This window comes from Molossus molossus, unplaced genomic scaffold (genome assembly GCF_014108415.1).
Source record: "Molossus molossus isolate mMolMol1 unplaced genomic scaffold, mMolMol1.p scaffold_m16_p_12, whole genome shotgun sequence".
NCBI lineage: Eukaryota > Metazoa > Chordata > Mammalia > Chiroptera > Molossidae > Molossus > Molossus molossus.
The window spans coordinates 59,563,417-59,580,998 of record NW_023425347.1 but is presented as its reverse complement, the minus strand read 5'-3'; the positions used below and the strand labels follow the sequence as shown (position 1 = coordinate 59,580,998).

General features: G+C 43.0%; 1 protein-coding gene across 2 annotated transcripts in view; it reads left to right on the top strand.

Moving 5' to 3' along the window:
• The window catches only part of FGGY (FGGY carbohydrate kinase domain containing), a 380,948-nt gene that overhangs the window by 251,829 nt on the left and 111,537 nt on the right, over nt 1–17,582 (top strand). For both annotated transcript variants that reach the window (XM_036257128.1, XM_036257129.1), the window contains exon 10: nt 14,193–14,254. In XM_036257128.1, coding sequence (XP_036113021.1) covers nt 14,193–14,254 — 62 coding nt within the window. The remainder of the gene's footprint in view (nt 1–14,192; nt 14,255–17,582) is intronic.

Below are 17,582 nucleotides of genomic sequence, written 5' to 3'. Positions count from 1 at the left end.
CGCTGAGCCAAACCCGCCAGGGCCAGCCTCTGGTTTTAAGGAGCTCATTGTCTAGTAGGGAAACTCAGTATAAAATACATAACATCTGATTGGTCTTAATAACCAGTGCTGGAAATGACGGGAAGTAAGACCTCACTGGGTGCTTAAGATGCCGTAGGACTGGAACTTTACATTCTCCTATTCAAACCAGTGCCGTGTATTTATACAACTTTCCATTTAAATATCGGTTCCCTTTCTGTGACACACTGAAAACTCATTATTGAAATATAGCACTTTTCAATCCTGCATCATGGTGCCATCACCCTTAGCTGACCCAGAACTCATAGAGGACATAACCCAGAGGCTTTTTATAACAAGGATAATGATCCAGTAAACCACGTCTTTGTGCCGGATGCATTGTCCATGAAGCTGCCCATCAACAGGCTTTTGGGGAGTTAGTATGCAAATTGAACATCTGTGTCAGTCTGGAAATGCTTTTCCTGGTATTTGGCTCTAAGTTTGCTCTGTTGCTATGGATATAAGCCATCTTCGCCCAAATGTATGATACTGTAGAGAAGCGTTGGTTACTCTTCTGTCCTGAACCTGAATTTAAATAAAAATTATAATCTCTTTACCATTAACCCTCCGTCAGAGTCCAGAATGTTTTCCATAGGAGTCATGGGAATTGTCGGCCTTTATCTAGTTAGTTGATTGTGCACCATCAACCAATCAAGCTGCATTTGGAGTTCTACTTCGAGCAGTTCTACATATATAGTTTCCTCGGACGTAGGGGTGAGGCATGGTTCATTCATGGCCTACAGAGAGTGAAATCGTAGGAAATCTGAAAGCTAGCATAATGGGGCAAAATCTGAATCAAGAACAAAACAGACTGTCCACTGAACCATCACTCCAGAGAGGCCAAGCCAAGAGACAGAAACCACCTATAAGGCAAAGAGATTAACTAAGAATACCAATAATGATGGTAATAATAATAACAACTGCCCCTTACTGAGCGTGTTGTTTATCTGTGGGAAGGGTTTGTGTATATAATCTTGTTAACCCTTGAATGATATCCATAGTAATCACAATGTCTGATATTTATTTTGAAGCCTTATTTCCCAGACTTCATTCCAAGAGCTTTTCACATACTATCTCATGTAGTCCTCGTGAAACTCCTGTGGGATGGGAACAGTTGCCCATGTTTTACAGTCGAGGAACTGAAGCTCGGAGTAGTCCGCACAGCCTGGGAGATTCCTGACGTTCTCGCGATGGCCTTTCACCTGGCTTCCTGGCCTTTCACCCTCCTTTTCCGTTTCGTCGTCTCCTTTACTCTGTTGTGAGTCCCCCTCTCTGGTTTTACAGCATGCTGGGACACTGTAGGAGGAAGTGACATTTTTTAGGTCTTGTTTTACATGCGTGTCACCTCTCATATGCCATGTCTGAAGTGTCGGTTTCGTCCGGCTGGTGTGCTCAGCGGTTGAGCGTCCACCCATGCACCAAGAGGTCACTGGTTCAATTCCCGGTCAGGGCACATGCCCAGGTTGTGGGCCCGGTCCCCAGCGAGGAGCATGCAGGAGGCAGCCAGTCGATGTTCTCTCTCATCGATGTTTCTATCTCTCTCTCCCTCTCCCTTCCTCTCTCTCTCAAATCAATAAAGGAAATAAATTAAATAAATAAATAAATAATAAAGTGTTGGTTTCACTATCCTACTGTCCACAGTATATTCTAAACACACAGCCGTAAATACACCATCTAAAGTAGAAGACAGGAGAGAAGAGAGTTGAGAACAATAAAAATTATCTAAACTCTAGGTTTGAAAAATAGATATTCTGTCTCATTTCTACAATTAAATACAGATCTTCCATCACAAAGCAAGTTTTTTATTCCAAGCATGTGGATAGATTGGTACTAAAAAAAAAAAAAAAGTCCATCTGGTTAACTTCAGGATGAAGAAAAAATAGGATAGGATCTTCTCTGGCTCTGGAACCCTCGCTGTTTTATCTGACTGAGATTTGGACTCATTTTTACTCATTTCAAGCTTGTCACTCTAATATTTATTTCCTCTTGGAAAAGCACATCCCCGCACCCTGTGGGTGATTGATTTCGGTTACATCAATCAAGCACCCATGAAGGAGTGTCTCTCCCTCCAGAACAGTTGTGCGAAACACATTGCTCTGAGCCCGGACTTTCCCGCAGAACAGCAGTCCATGCGGGCCCCTCAAACAGATGCTGAAGCCTATTCCCAACTGGACCTCGGCCATCCCTCTCTGCACACACCCTTTTCTGTAGTGCTCGAAGTCACTTTCTGGGGGGCAGGTGTCGGGGAAGAGAGGCTAAGACAAGTTTCTAAGCCACCCCTGTGGTGGCATTGGCTTTCTGGGATAATTGTCTTGGGTGAGGGGTTGCCTTGGAATTGTTTGAACCCAGAATTTACCTTTATGAAGAGGAACCACAGAGCCACAATGTAGCAAACTGCTTTGTGCTCTGGGAGGTTCAAGGTTTGTGCACTGTGAGTGCCTCTCTGCCACCCCACCCCCACCCTCCTTGTTGCCAATGCGGGTCAGCCTGGGGCCAGCCCCGGGAAGAGGCTGCGTGATGGGCTCCCAGTAGACACAGTGCTGTACAGGCTATGGAGAGAGCGATTTCACCCCTTCATTCATTCGCTCGTGATTACTCTGGGCCAGGCAAGAACAAGATCACGTGATTCCTGTCCTCTAGTAGCTGGTTATCTTGTGGGAAAGTTGGCTGTGGAACTGACGATTATGATTTACTGTCGTACGTGATCGTGGCTCGCACTGCCCTGCAGCCTGCTGTTAGGTGCCAGAACCTGCTGAGATGCAGCGTTCCGTCTGATCTTCACGTCTCTGTGATGTCACGATGTCCATTTTACTAGTGAATAACTAGAACAGAGTAAACAGAGCGGTGAGAGATAATCTGATTAAGGTCTCCCCGTTATAAGTGGGAGTGCCTTGATTCAGACCCAGGTCATCTCCCGGAAGCTCCGGATCTTTCCAGAACTGGGTCCGACTTGTGTGGATCTGCATTCCTGAGTGTTTCCTACAGATTTCCTGTCGATTCCCTTGAGAATCAATTATTGTCAGTTAGTGTGACGTTGTTCCGGTGTTTGAAGCAAGTGCAGTTGGCAGGCTTTGTGAGGCCATGAGAGAAACGCCTGTGTGTCAGTATTGACAGGATCTGTGCATAGACATAGGTGTGCCCCCAGCACTTCACGTTAGCGAATTGGAATGACTTCATGGATACAGAGAGAGCAGCTCTGTATAAACAAATGCCTCCCTGCTCTCTCCTCCTGCCCAGGCTCTCACTCTGCTTTCTGTATACCCACCTGGATTCCTGCACAGCTCATTACCTTCCTGCTTCTCTCCTCTTCCCCGCTAACTCCTGCGTCTCACCTGGTTGGGGCTGCTCTACAAGGTACCATGGACCGGGTGGCTTAAATACAGTGGAAAAGTATTTCTCCCAGTTTTAGGGTGTCTGCGTGGTCAGATTTGGGGAAGAGGTCTCTTCCAGATTGTAGAGGGCAATCTTCTTGTATCTTCACGTGGCTGAAGGGGAGACTCTGGACTCTTCAGACCCCTGTTCAGGCACTACTGCTGTTCATGGACTCCACCCTCTCATGCCCTCGTCTCCTCTCCACGGCCCGCCTCCGCCCACCATCACGTCGGCGATTAGGATTTCAGTGTATGAGTGTTGGGAGGAGACCGGCTTTCAGTCCACAAGACCCTCTGTAAAGATTGCAGTTACAGCAGTCTTTCTAAACCCAGATGTGACCCTGTCACTCCTGATAGCTCTCCAGTTATCTATAGAATACAGTCCAAACTTTTGAGAGTGACGTTATTTGCACGGTTAGTATTTACTGAGCGCCTAGTATGTTCAAGGCACTGTCCTGGGTGAGGGAAAGGCAGTGAATAGAACAGCCTCTCTGTCTCCCCATCCAAAATCCTTTTCCCTTGTCAAGCGTACATTCTAACAGGAGGCGACAGATAACACACAGGAAGGTGATAAAGCAGTAAATGAATTAATGTTCTTTCATGATGCATGTTGGTCAAAGTAATAGAAGAGGAAAGCTTGTGATTCAGATAAGCAATTTGCAATTTTAAATAAGGCGGTCCGGGTAGACCTCGCTGAAGTGACATCAGACAAACAACAAGGAAGGAAAGGAAGCTGGAGGAAGAACATGCCAGGCCAGGGAAACACCCACGCAGAAGTCCTGAGGGGTTGCTCACCCGGGTTACTACAGAAAGAGCAGGGAGGTCACATGGATGGAGCAGAATGAACCAAAATGACAGTTGTAGGGAGTACAAAGAGGTAATGGGGGCCCCTGTGTGAATTCTGGCTTTCACTCGGAGTGGACTAGAAAGCCACTGGAGAATAATGAGCGCAGGAGAGGTAGCAAATGACTTAGGATTTTAAGGGATTATTCTGGCGGCTGCCTGCTATGTTGGGAATAATCTCTGGGTTGGGAGTGGGGGAGATGGGAGCAGGGTGACCAGAGAGAGGAAACAGGACAGCTATAATCCAGCTGAGAGACCATGGCAGTGGAGCTGGTTAAAAAAAAAAAAGAAGTCAGATTTTGATTTATTGTGAAGGTAGAGCCAACAGGATTTCCTGATGGAGTAGATGTGAAGTGTACAGAAAAAGGAGCGGTCCAGGTTTCTGAAGGATAGCCTTGCTTTCATTGGAGAAGATGGATTAGATGTCAAGGAGGCAGGGGGAGGCCGAAGTCAAGAATTACTCCCAGGTTTCTGACTGGAGTAACTGATACACCCCCCTACGGCGACCCTCCCTTATTTGTCTTCATCTTAATAAGGAGCACCATCATTTATATTTTATGAAAGCCAGAAAATTAGGATTAATTCTTGACTCCTCATTTCCCCTCTCTGCCCACATCCAATCCATTACAAAGTCCTATTGATTCTAACTCCAAAATATGTATCACCAATCCATCTTTGGGTCTTCACCTTCTCTCCCAGCACCGCCGGCCAAACAACCATTTTCTCTGTCCCAGTTTATGTAAAGTGCATCTTTTGTACGTGGCGTAGAGTTGGGTCTTGCTTTTCTATACAGTCTTGTAATCTCTGCTCTTTTTGTTTAGACTATCTAGATTTAATGTAAAGATGAATATGGTTGGATTTAGGTCTTCGATATTTTTATTTATTACCTGTGGTCGCTCCTGTTATTTTTTTCTCTCTGTTTCTACTTTTGGATTAATTGAATACTTTTTAATTTCCAGAATTTTATTTGCATTTCTCTATTTGCTTTATAGGCATCGTTTTTAAAAATTCTTTTAAAATGTTTTCTTTAGGAATTACATTAAACACTAAACTTTTCAATCGACTTAGAATATGTACTGTTAAACTTAATGTAAAATATAAAAAGCATTCAGTTTTATAGTTTCATATACCATCTCCCACTCTTTCTGCTGTGGTTGTTATATGTGTGGAATTTACATATGTTATATGCCCCAAATATAATAGTTTTTAAGTTGTTTGCTTTAAACAGCGTATTCATCTTGGGCTGCCGTAACAAAAGACCGCAGACTGGACGGCTTAGACAAGAGAGAACTCTCTTCCCGGCTTGTAGATGGGCCACCTTCTCATTGTCCTCACGTGGCCTTTCCCAGGTGCATGCATGTAAAGAGAAAGATCTGGTGTTCCTTCCTCTTCATATAAGGACACCAATTCTATCAGACTGGGGCCCCACCATTATGGTCTCATGTAACCTTAATTGTCTCCATGAAGTTCCCATCACCAAACACAGTCACATTGAGGGCTGAGGTTTCAACGTCTGAACTCTGGGAGGACACAATTCAATCCATAATAAACAGTCACACATTTCAAAGAAATTCTGAGAAATAAAACTTAATCTTTATATTTACCTACATATTTACCATTTCTGTTGTTTTTTATTTCTTTCTGAACATTTAAGTTTCCATGTAGAATTTCCCTTCCACCTGAAGAACTTCCTTTAGCATTTCTTTATTTCTTGAAAATCTACTAAAAAAAGAAAATTATCTTAGTTTTTATATTTAATGAATTTATTTTACTTTCTATCTTGAAAGATATTTTTGTGCAATATGGAATTCTTGATTGACAGGGTTTTATTTCCTTCAGCACTTAAAGGTATCAATATATTCTATTCTAGCATCATTGTTTCTTTCTTTTTTTTTTTTTTAATCCTCATCCGAGGACATTTTTCCATTTTTTTGTACAGACAGAGTGGGAGGGAGAGAGAGGAAGGGAGAGGGAAACATCGATGTGAAAGGGACACATCGAGTGGCCGCCACCCGCACGACCAACCAGGGTCGGGGACAAACTGCAACCGAGGTACATGCCCTTTGCAGGAACTGAACCCGGGTCTCTCCGGACCGCAGGCGGACGCTCTAACCGCTGAGCCAAACCGGCCAGGGCAGCATCATTGTTTCTTATGAGAAGTCAACCATCTTTTGCATTGTTCTTCTGCTGTGTACAGTACGTTATTTTTCTGTGGCTATTTTTAAGATTTTCTGTTAATCTCTGGTTTTAAATTCAGTATGTTGTGCTCAGGTGTGGTGTTCTTTGGATTTATCCTTCTTCCTCTAGATTTGAATATTTCCTTGCTGCCTTTCACCAAGTTTGGGAAGTTTTTAGCATTTATTTATTTAAATATTATTTTCTACCCCGTATGTTTTCATTCTTCCTGCTGTAACTCCAAGTACACTTATTTGAGAAGTTTGACTATTATTCCACAGGCCCCTTAGAGCTTTTGTTTTTCTTTTTCTTTCTCTCTGCCTCTCAACTAGATATTCTTTCTGTTATGTCTGGTTTCAAGTTCATGGACTCTTTCCTGCGTTGTTGCCAATTAGCTGCTAGGCCCATCCGCTAAACATCTATTTTTGATATTATATGTACCAATACTAGGATTTTCATTTTTAATAGTTTCTGTTTCTTTTCTCTTTTCTCTGTATTAATGATGAGAATATTATCTTCACATCCTTAAGCTCTGTTGAATTACCAGCTTTCAGATTTGTGTCTTCTAATGCTAACGTCTGTGTCATCTCAGGGCTCATGTTCATTAAGTGGCTTTCTCTGAAATGTGGATTAGTTTTTATATTTCTCTGTGTCTAGTAAACGAGGTCCTATTGTTAACATTGTGCTTCGAGATATTCTAAAACACTGAATGCTTCTCATTTCTCTGAAGAGTATTGATTTTGTTTGTTTGTCTGTTTTAGTAGATAATTTATTTGGCTTGACTCAGACTCCAGATTTTGCCTCTCCTCTGATAGCACCTACTAAAATACCTCTTGAGTTCTTTGCTGGGTTACTTATAATGTAATTCAGGGATTAGGGTAGCATTTAGGTGCATAATGCTGAGCTCCTTTTCTTTGGCTCTCTCCCACCCTTACTCTCTAGCTGTTATGGTTGCCTTGAACCCTGACCTCTCCTTTCTTAGCCCAGATGACTGCATATGTCTTGAGTATTAGCAATCCTCTATGGCTTTGATTGGGGCATGCCCTCCAGCAAAAATCTGTAAAATCAGGAAACATATGTAGTGATGTATTTTTCTTTCCACAAGCCTACTCCTCTTCAGCTTCTACCTGTTTGGGTCTCTTCCCAGTGTCTTCAAAGAATTATCTGCTACATTTTGATCCGTGTTTATAATTGCCATCCTTGGGAGAATTGGTACAGTATGAACTATTCAGCCCATATAAGAAGTGGAACCCATGAATGAGTTCTTTGAAAGCAAATAGGATTACATTACTCCCCTGAGTCCTCTGTGTCTTCCCATTGTACTTAGAATAAAATCTAAAGCCTTTGCCACAGCCTGCTGGATTCTCCCCTCTTCCTACCTCCCTATCCTCATTTTACACAATTTTCCTACATACTTACTCCAGTGGAGTGTCACTGGATTCTTGTCAATTCCTAAGACATATGACACTCTTCCCTACCATAGAATCTTTGCATTTGTTTTTCTCTTCACTTAGAAACTGTTGATTCCTTTTTTTTCCCATGTCTTAGTTTAAATGTAACCCCCAGGTTTTCCCTGAACCCTCTATTTAAATCAGTCCTTTAAATCACTAATCACACTCTAATTATTATAATTATTCACTGACTGTCTCTTTCAGTAGAATATAATCTCCATTTGGACAGAGTTTACATTTGTCTTAATTATAGTGAATCCCTTGTGCTTACTTACTATGACAAGAACAGAGTAGGTGTTCAATTAATTCATTTCTTGACTCTATAAAGAATCTTATCAGGCCTTGGCTGGTGTGGCTCTGTTGGTTGGAACATTGTCCTGTGTACCAAAAGGTGGTGGGTTTGGCTCCCGGTCAGGACACATACCCAGGTTGCGGGTTTGATCCCTGGTTGGGAGTTGGGATGCGTGCAGGAAACAACCGATCAATGTTTCTCACACCAATGTCCTTTCTCCCTCCCTTCCTCTCTCTAAAAATCAATAAAATGTTTTAAAACCTTCTTAGTCTAGGCTGTATTTGAATATTGGCATGCCCATCTTCTGCTCATAGGCAATGACTTTTATTTATCTTTGTACCCTGATTATTAGATTGATGCTTAGCACAAGTAGCCATATAGCACATTAGTTTCATGAATAAGTGAATTAATCTAACTATAAAAATGCACAAAGTAACCAACTTTGATGGTGAATAAAACTAATTAAACTAGTTCTGCATTAAATGAGAATTTATCCACTTGTAAGTAATGTTGTTCTGTATAAAACTAATACTAAAGTTGTAAAAAACAATTATATTTTCTTCCAAGAATGTCTGTTGTTCTTAGGAACTGTTCAGTATTGAAACCCACAATTCTTTCTAGCAGCATGAAAGACATTGTCTAGATTGGGCTTTCTTCTTTCCTTAGATTTGCATGAGAATTTTAAGGCTGGGAAAAATCAGGTAAAATGTTCTCACTTTGAAATAAAAAGACGAGGTAAGTTAAGAGTTGGAATAGCTCAGATGGAAAAAAAGAGTGACATTACAGGTAAACACAAAGGGAAAAAGGCAGGTATGAGAAACAATGGACATTTCTCCAAGCCTAATGATTTCTTCATCTGCAAAGCCAGACAAAATACAGTCTCAAGATTAACACGTAAAACTGACTTTAGTACAGAAAAATCTATCATGCAATCAATAACATGGCTTTGTCTTAGCCAAATTGATCATAGAACCCAAAATTCTTAAACTCTATGTTTGCCTTTGTTATGTGTTTTCCTTGCATGTGAGCCTTTTGCCAACAGTTTTAATATCTCAGGCAATGTGGTTCTCTTTGTAATTTTACAAACAGCTGTTTGTCACATTAATTTATTAAATGTTTAAGAGAGAGAATTAGGCATGTTCTTGTCCATGATCATGCCCTGAGTCAGAACTCTGGTCTCAGGATTTCTCATCTGTGTTTCTCTGCAAGGGTCAAACCCTCAAATACCTAAAGCAGTCAGACAGCGCAAATGAATAAACAGACTTGGCAAATAAATATTTTCTTTACTCCCACAGAGAAGTTTTTCTTTCAACTCATTGTACTCCCAGGCTGAATTCCATGATCCCTCCTTTGACAGCGAGAGGAGCATAGAGACATAGATCTCTACAAGTAAAACATTAGTGCAGTCATGATGATAAATTGGTGCAACCTGGTGTCTGTTGTTGGGAATGATAGAGTAGTGGCGCTTCTCACAAACGGAAGGGGGCAGGCCTGTCCGAAGGGATCCGTCACCACTTGGCTCCAGCTGACTCTTGCCGTGGGGGAACATGGGTGGCCCCGAGTCTTCAAAAGAAACCAAAATCTGGATTTTAAGTGAAATCTCCAAATTTTAAAATATTGGCTCATTTTAAAAAAACATTATGTTTCCCAAATAAAATACATCTGTGGGCCAGATGCCACCTCCTCCTACCCGGTTCTGATCACTGGGTTATACTGTATTACATTTCTGTTCCTCCCGTGTTCCAAAGGCAGATGCCACCTTTATAAGGAAGGACCAACAATCCAGCCAAGTTCTGGATTGTCAGATGGCCTTTCCTCTGGAGCTAGACCCGAAAGCCCTCCTGAGGAGGACCTGACTCCATCCAGCTCAGGCGTCCTACCTATCCGAACAGTTTGTGACTTTTCTGCACACTCACAACTGCCTGCTCTCCGCGCTGAAATCTGAGAAGATGATGGAAACAAGAAAACAGTCATCGAGTTAGACCAGCTCTGTCTATGTATTTCTAAGGCAACCACTTGGCCAATACAGTCATTGTGGTTAAACTGGTTATTTCATTGGAAAACAAGTAACCACTAATGGGACACCGTGTTCTTCTATACTGTGCTAAGTGCATTAGCGAAGCAAACATAAGTAGAGAGATCAACTCTGTGAACAGGCACTCCAGGCTTTTGAAATGAATGCTCAGTTATTTGACAGACTGGCTTGTTCTTTGCTAATCAGGGGTGGGCCTTTACCACCAGATGCTACGACAAACAGAGCACAGCGGACCCTCTGAGGCACTGTTCTCCCAACTATTTTTACTCGTTTGGGGGTGCCCCCTGCTTTTTAACACTGAGTGTCAGGAACTGAAAGCCACCTCCATACCCGACAAGCACCACAACCTTCCCTGCAAAGTGAAGTTCTTATCCCTATGTTATCATTGTAGGAAATGAGGTTCTGAGAGGTCAAGTCACTTTTCCTACATAGCACAGAATAGAAGTATAGACCATGAATTGGAGCCCAGGCCTGTCTGTTTCCGAAGTGCATGTTCTTTCCACTAAACCACTGCTTTCAAACAGAGACGTCACTGTTGTTCAGGTCTGACGAGGTCGACAGGGCAGGAGACACTGCCGCTGAAGGGGGCTTGTCACCGTCAGGTCTCAAGAGGAGGGAGCATGCCACGCCAGACAGGGCCGCATGGGAAGGGAGGGACGGGGTGACCCCAGTTGTTGGTGGCTGGCCCTGGGGTGGTTAAAGCGGGAAAACAGTGGTCCGTAGAGGAGGTGGTGGGAGTTGGCCTCCGGAGAACGCAGTGTGCAGATAAGGATGCTTATAGGCGAGTCGAATCCTTTCCTACCGGTAGGATTTGGCTGGCCCTCGGGGGCAGTCCCTCCAGGGTCAATAAGGCCCTAGATATCAGAGCATCAGAAATAGAGAAAATAAAAAGACATGATTAATGTGGCCACGCTTCCTTTTCTTTGATCCAAAAGTTCAAAATCATCCTTGACTCAGATTTTCTTATGTTCTGTAACTGGTTAGTCACTAAATGTGTTTTATTTTCTTAAAAATGTATCTCAATTTTTTTAACCAAGATGTCAGGCATTGTTATAAACACTGGGGCCTGGGAAATAACCAGGCTCTTGATTTAAACTCACTCAGAGTGTAGAATAAAAGACTGATGTGTCAACTGATGGATGTGGAAGACCTTGACAAATGCCACAAGAGGACAAGGGCAAGGAGTATTTGTGCCTTTTGTTCCCAGAGTCCGCCTCGGAGTGTGTCAGCATTTCCCGCTCTCTGTCTACTCATCTTCCTGTCCTCTATACCCGCCCAGACTCATTGTCCTTAACTTTTTACCACCTTGCTCCCCAAATCAAAATAATTTCCTAAGGCCTCTAACTCGATAAAACTACAAACACTTAAACACTGACCTGACTTTTAAGACTCACCATCTTTCCCCTTGCTCCTCATTCATTCCCTGTTCCCAACACTGTATTTATTCTCTAGTTTAATATACAGTCACCTGGTGACCAAAGTGTGCCTCGTGCAAATAGACACAAACGCAATGTGTGGCAAGTGCTACCAATAGCACATGGTACTGTGAGCACGTGGTGTGTCTCCATGTGGTCCGTGCATACTGCATTTATTCAGCAAATATTTATTGAGCATCTATCATAGTCCAGCCACGGGGCTTGACCAGTCCTCTTATGGTCTGTAACCATGTTTGTCTCTCTACCTTCATATCCGGACTCATCACCATCCCCTCTCTGGAAAGCCTTGCCTTCAACTCTTTTCTCCTCCAAACTGCCTGTTCTTGGCTTCCCAGCTGAAGCCTCACCTCTCCTCCCAACTATAATTGCCAAATTATTGATCTTTTACATGATGTTATCATGTATTGTGTGTATTGCATTTTTATTTTCCACTGTCTTCCCCGAGGCCAGGCACGGTCCCTGATGCATTAAGCATGCAGTGAATACTGAATAACTTTGTTTATGCATGCACTACGCATGCTGGGTTTTGCGCTTCCTCCTGGGAGCTCATTTACATCTCCCTCCTCTGACCTCCGAAAGTACGAAAGTACTTCCCATCAAAATTAGCATCAAATCAAGTAATGCCTCACTGATGCAGACTCTTTAAGGTCCAGAATATGCCTCATCACTGTAACCCAACGCTGAACCTGTAGGAAATAAGCATCCCACACCTGCATTTTCCCCCGTCGAAATGGCCAATTGCTTTGATGTAATTTTGAAACATTCTGCAGAACTTGTACAACTAGAATTCAACAAACTGTATTATACCTGGAAGTTTAATAGACAGTGTGGCGTAGTAGTCAAGAATAAGGACTTTAGATACAGAGACCTGGCTAAAAACAGAAAGATCTGTCACTTACCTGTGACCTTGGGCAAGTTACTTTGTCTTTTACTCTCAGTTTCTCACTTCTATAGTGAACAATAGTATCTTTTCCATGGAGGTACTGGAAGGAATAAATGAGATAATGTATGTAAAATGCTTAGCTTAGTATTAATATATGGTAAATGAGTCAATAAATTTTAGGTAATAGTATTTATACTATGGTTGGCATTATGGTATACACTCTATAAATCCCAGCAATTTTGTTTTTGTTTGTTTGTTTGTTTGTTTAAATCCTCACCCAAGGATATTTTTTTCCATTTATCTTCAGATAGAGTGGGAAGGAGGGAGACAGGGAGGGGGAGAGAGAGAGAAAAAGAAACATGGATATTGATGTGAGAGAGACACACCAATTGGCTGCCTCCCTCATGCCCCGCCCAGGGCGAGGACTGAGCCACAGCCGAGGTACATGCCCTTGACTGGAATTCAACCCAAGACTCTGGTCCATGCGCCGATGCTCTATCCACTGAGCCATACTGGCAAGGGCCTAGCAGTCCTGTTTTAAAAGAAGGCCGGCCAAGGGGAAAAGTTTTTGAGGCCCAGAGAAGCTAAGTAACTTGCACAAAGCCACACAGCTAGTGGCAGAACCAGACCGCAAATCCAGCCACTGAGGCCCCCAAACATTCTCTCCTTATACGGCCCAGGCTCTCAAGAAGCGTGCTCAGAGAGACTGTCTCCATGGGGCCAAAACAACCAGCTGGTTCATAGTTTGAATGAAAATAAATCTGTCAGAATAGTTGTTTTTGAGTCCTAGAGACTCATGTAAACATCGAGAAAATACGCAGATTAAGTTCAGTGTTGGGTGTGTTCTAGCGAGCAGGGAGCAGCACAGAAAGGCATTCCTCTTCCTGATGCATACTACATTTTATTTTGTTTAGAGCTGCCAACTGGATTGGGAATAAAATCCTAGACATAAGAAGAAGACAGTTGTCCCCAGAGCTCAGACATCTTTGTCCTTGGAGCGCTCTGTTAACTTCTCAATCAGGGGAGGTTGTCTTGTCAATCTTTTTTTTTTTTTTTCCATTTAATGGAGACTTCCTCCTCACAGTCTCTTTCACTCAACTTCTCCATTAGTAAGACCCAGTGAGTAATCCACGGTCTGACACTGCCTGGGGTCCAGCCTGGGTCAGCAGGCGCAGACAGGGTGACAGAGGCCAGTGCTTTCACACCAGGGCCCGCATTGACCTTGAACTTCCCCGCTTCCCACTGCCATCCGCACACCTCGTTCCCGGGCCTGGCCCGCCTGCGCTGGTCTTCCTGTCCTGCTGCTCTTCTCTCTAACTTCTTTATCTTTCCTTTAATTTAATTTAATTTTTATTTTCATTTTTTGAATTTATTACATGTATCGAGGTGACATTTTGGTTAATAAGATTATAGAGGTTTCAGGTGTGCAGTTCTAGAACACATCGCCTTTGTTTTGTAAATCCAACACTAGGTTCAGCAAAGCTAGGTTTCCCGCGGAGCTGAAATACCTCTCGCTGAGTTGTCTTTTTAACATGCTTGGATCCTCTATGGACAAAGAGTTGAAAGAAACAGACGTTTTAATAGATCTTTTCTGGCTTAAATGTGGACTAGAGAAATGACCAGCCTGACCCACCTCTCTTGTTTTCCAGATAGACCACGTGGTGCAGGGCCACGCCGCCTTCCCCGAGCTGCAAGCCAAGGCCGCCGCCAGGTAACTGCCTCCCGTGCCCTGGCCTTCCCTGCCCGGCTGTGCCGAGGGCGCTCCCTTCAGGCTGATGTGCGATGTTCAGATCCCCCGGGCAGTGAAAACGCCTGGCAGTGTTTGGTTATAAGGCAGTTCTCCAGATGATCTAGAACATCCAGGTATTACTTTTTTAAATGACCTAAGAAAATTCAGAGAACCTAGATATCCCAAAATATGCCAGCAGCTGTGGATGAGAAACTCTGATGTAGTAAAGGAGCATGGATTTTGGAGTCAAACCCTACTGGGTTCAAAGGCAGACTCCTCCTCACTAGGCGTGTAACTGGGCAAGTCACTCGGCCTCTTGAAGCCTGCATCTTCCTCCATGAGCTCAGAAGGCACCGACAGGGGTGCTTCCCAGGACGTACTGCTCAGCGATGAAGGTAGAGTTCAAAGAACAGGGGTAATATGCTCCCTTTCATGTGAAAAGAAGGTGATATAAGACAATATATACGTATCTACTCATTTGTGCAAAGTAAATACAGGAAACTTCAACCCAAAGCAGATGGGTTAGTTACACTGGGTGGGCAGAACGGAATGCAAGGAGGGGGAGAGGCACAGAAACGGGACGGCAGGAGGAAACGGCACTTTTCTGAGTACAGATTTTTATACAACTGTACTATTGGAATGACAGTGGTGCTTCATGTGCCCCTGAAAATAGATGGAAGATAGATACATACAGGGATATACATAGATAGATTGATAGATCAATCGATAGTTAGATCCATTGATCCAGGATATATGTGTGTGGTGAGCGTAGATAAAGTTAAATACAAACAGCAAAAAAGTGAGCCCATTATATTAATAGTGAATACCACAGTCACACTAAAGGGGGTTTGGGAAAGAAAAGAACTAACTTAAGTAACTTTGGGAAGGAATATTTTGACAGTAGACTGGCTACAGATAAAATAACTGTATATAAATATTATACTGCAAATACCAAATTTGTTTTTCATAGATGTATTGGTTAGCTATTCTGAAAATACTTTATATGTATACTGCATTTATTCAATAAATAAATATATGTGGATTATTAAAGACAGATTTCTCACAAATAAGGAAAGGGGAAGGTTGGCGTGAACTCAGTGTATCAGGAGGAAATCGGAGGTATTAGAATCAACTTTTGACTATATATATATTTTTGTCTGGGTATAAATAAAATAAATACAGATGTGTGTATTCATGCGTGAGCATACACACATTCATTTCCTAGCTCTCCCTACTGAGGTGGCCTAGAAGTAATGACACCCTAGTAGCAAGTGAACACTTAGCACCAGACCGTGGTGATACACTCATGCATATGTTTCTGTGAAGAGGGGCCATAACTCTCATCAGATTCTTGAAGGGCTCCGGCATGTATAAACCATGAACACATAGACAGAGGACTGGATTTGAGCCCAGAGATCTAGATTCACACCCAGGTCCAACATACATTATGTGTGAACCTCAGTGTCCTCATCAGAACATGGTGAATAGTTATGAGAGAGCCAACCTTGGATAACTGAGAATTCTCTTGGAGCTTAGCAAATAATGTTTGGCAAGGCTTTGTAACAGCACTTTGACCATTATGACAACTGCTACTACTACTTCTGTTACTATTACTAATGATTATAAAGGGTGGAGGAGTTGGGGCCTGGCTGTTCTAGGGTTAGGCAGCAGCTGTGAGTCATCTATAACCTGCCTACCTTCTTGTGGAAAGGTTATGGAGCGAGAACACTGGGCTAGAAAATAGAGGTCTGGATTCACGTGTCTGTTCTGCCATAAATGTCTTGGTGATTCAGTTTCTTCACCCATAAAAATCGCAATAATACCGCCCTGCTTAACTCCTTTTACAGGTGTTATATGGATGAAAGTAGATCATGGAAATGCCAATCTCTGAAGATCCGAAAGCTCAACACAAACCTAAGGGATAGTTAGACTGTGCAAGGAAATACTCAAAATGTCCAGAACTTTCTTCTACAGATGAACCTCATGGGAGTAGTTTTTAATGAAAATGGGGAAGAGGGGTTTATGGATTCGCATGAAACTCAGAAACAGTAGCATACCAGCCATTCATAGAATTCAGTCTTAGGAGTAGAACTGGATTTAAACCCCAACTCTTTCCACGTGTGAACTGACTTCCTACCCCTTCCAACTACCTCCTGGTATTTCTCCTCTTTGAAGCTAGGTTTCACCAAAGCACTGCCTAGATCTCAGTCACTACTTCCTCACTTGGCACTCCCCTCTGCCCACTCCAGTTTGAATTGTGTCCACTGGCCCCTGAAACATGTGCTGTGAAGGTCCTCAGAGACCTCGAGGTCCTCAGGATGTGACCCAGCCCCTGAAGCTCTCAATAGTATGTGGCACCAAGAATCACCGTTTGCTCTCCTGTGTAACACTCTCTCTTTTTGGTTTTCTTTCTGGAATGTCACCTTCTCCCAGTTTTTCTCCTGTGTCTCTGACTCCTTCTTAATCTCCTTTTCAAGTTCCTAGTCTTTTTCTTGACCAGAACATCAAAGTTCACCGCAGCGGGGTGTCCTCTTCAGTCTGTGCCCCCTTTTCCAGAGTGATCTCACCTACACTTTTGGCTCTATTTGTTTCTGTAAATTGAGGATTCTTAAATTTTATCTGCAGCTCATCTTGTGTATGTATCAATAAATGCTGTTTTTTTCCTTTCCTTTCCTTTTATTGCCTTACGAAGGAAAGTTTATCTCCCACTGCCCTTCAGGTCTTGGGAGAAATAGGCATAGCTGTTTTCAGTAAAATGAAGCCGGCAATTTGGAAAGGACAGCAAATCCCACGGAATCGGGAACCTTGTGCCCCTTTGGGTGTGACTTCGGGCTCTCTGAAAACAGCGATACGGGCCACCCCGTCTTAGAGCTTAGTATCCGCAAATCCTATTTGAAACTGAAGCAGCAAGTGTTGATAAACAGATTTAGTATTTCATACTCGTGATTTACCATAATCCTTTTAGACAAGACATCCCTGAAAAGAAATGTCTTATGAGCTTAGAAATGAAGTAAACATGAGCTAGATGTGCCCAAGCATGTAACTGGCAACCAAAGTCTCTGTCTATGGGGCCAAACAGCCAGAAATTTGACTGCTTAGCCAGAGATCGCCTTGTATCAATCACAACTTAGGGTCTTTTTCTCTAAACTACTGACTGTCTGAATTCTCCTAGAGAGCCTTGACCACCAGATCTCAGAAGGAGGTTCTGGTGGTGATGGCAGGGTTTGGGGGGAAGATGTTGGCAGAGTCCATGCGTACTGGATTCCAGGTTAGCAGCAGAGCTGAGGTTAAAGTCCACTCCTCTGACTGT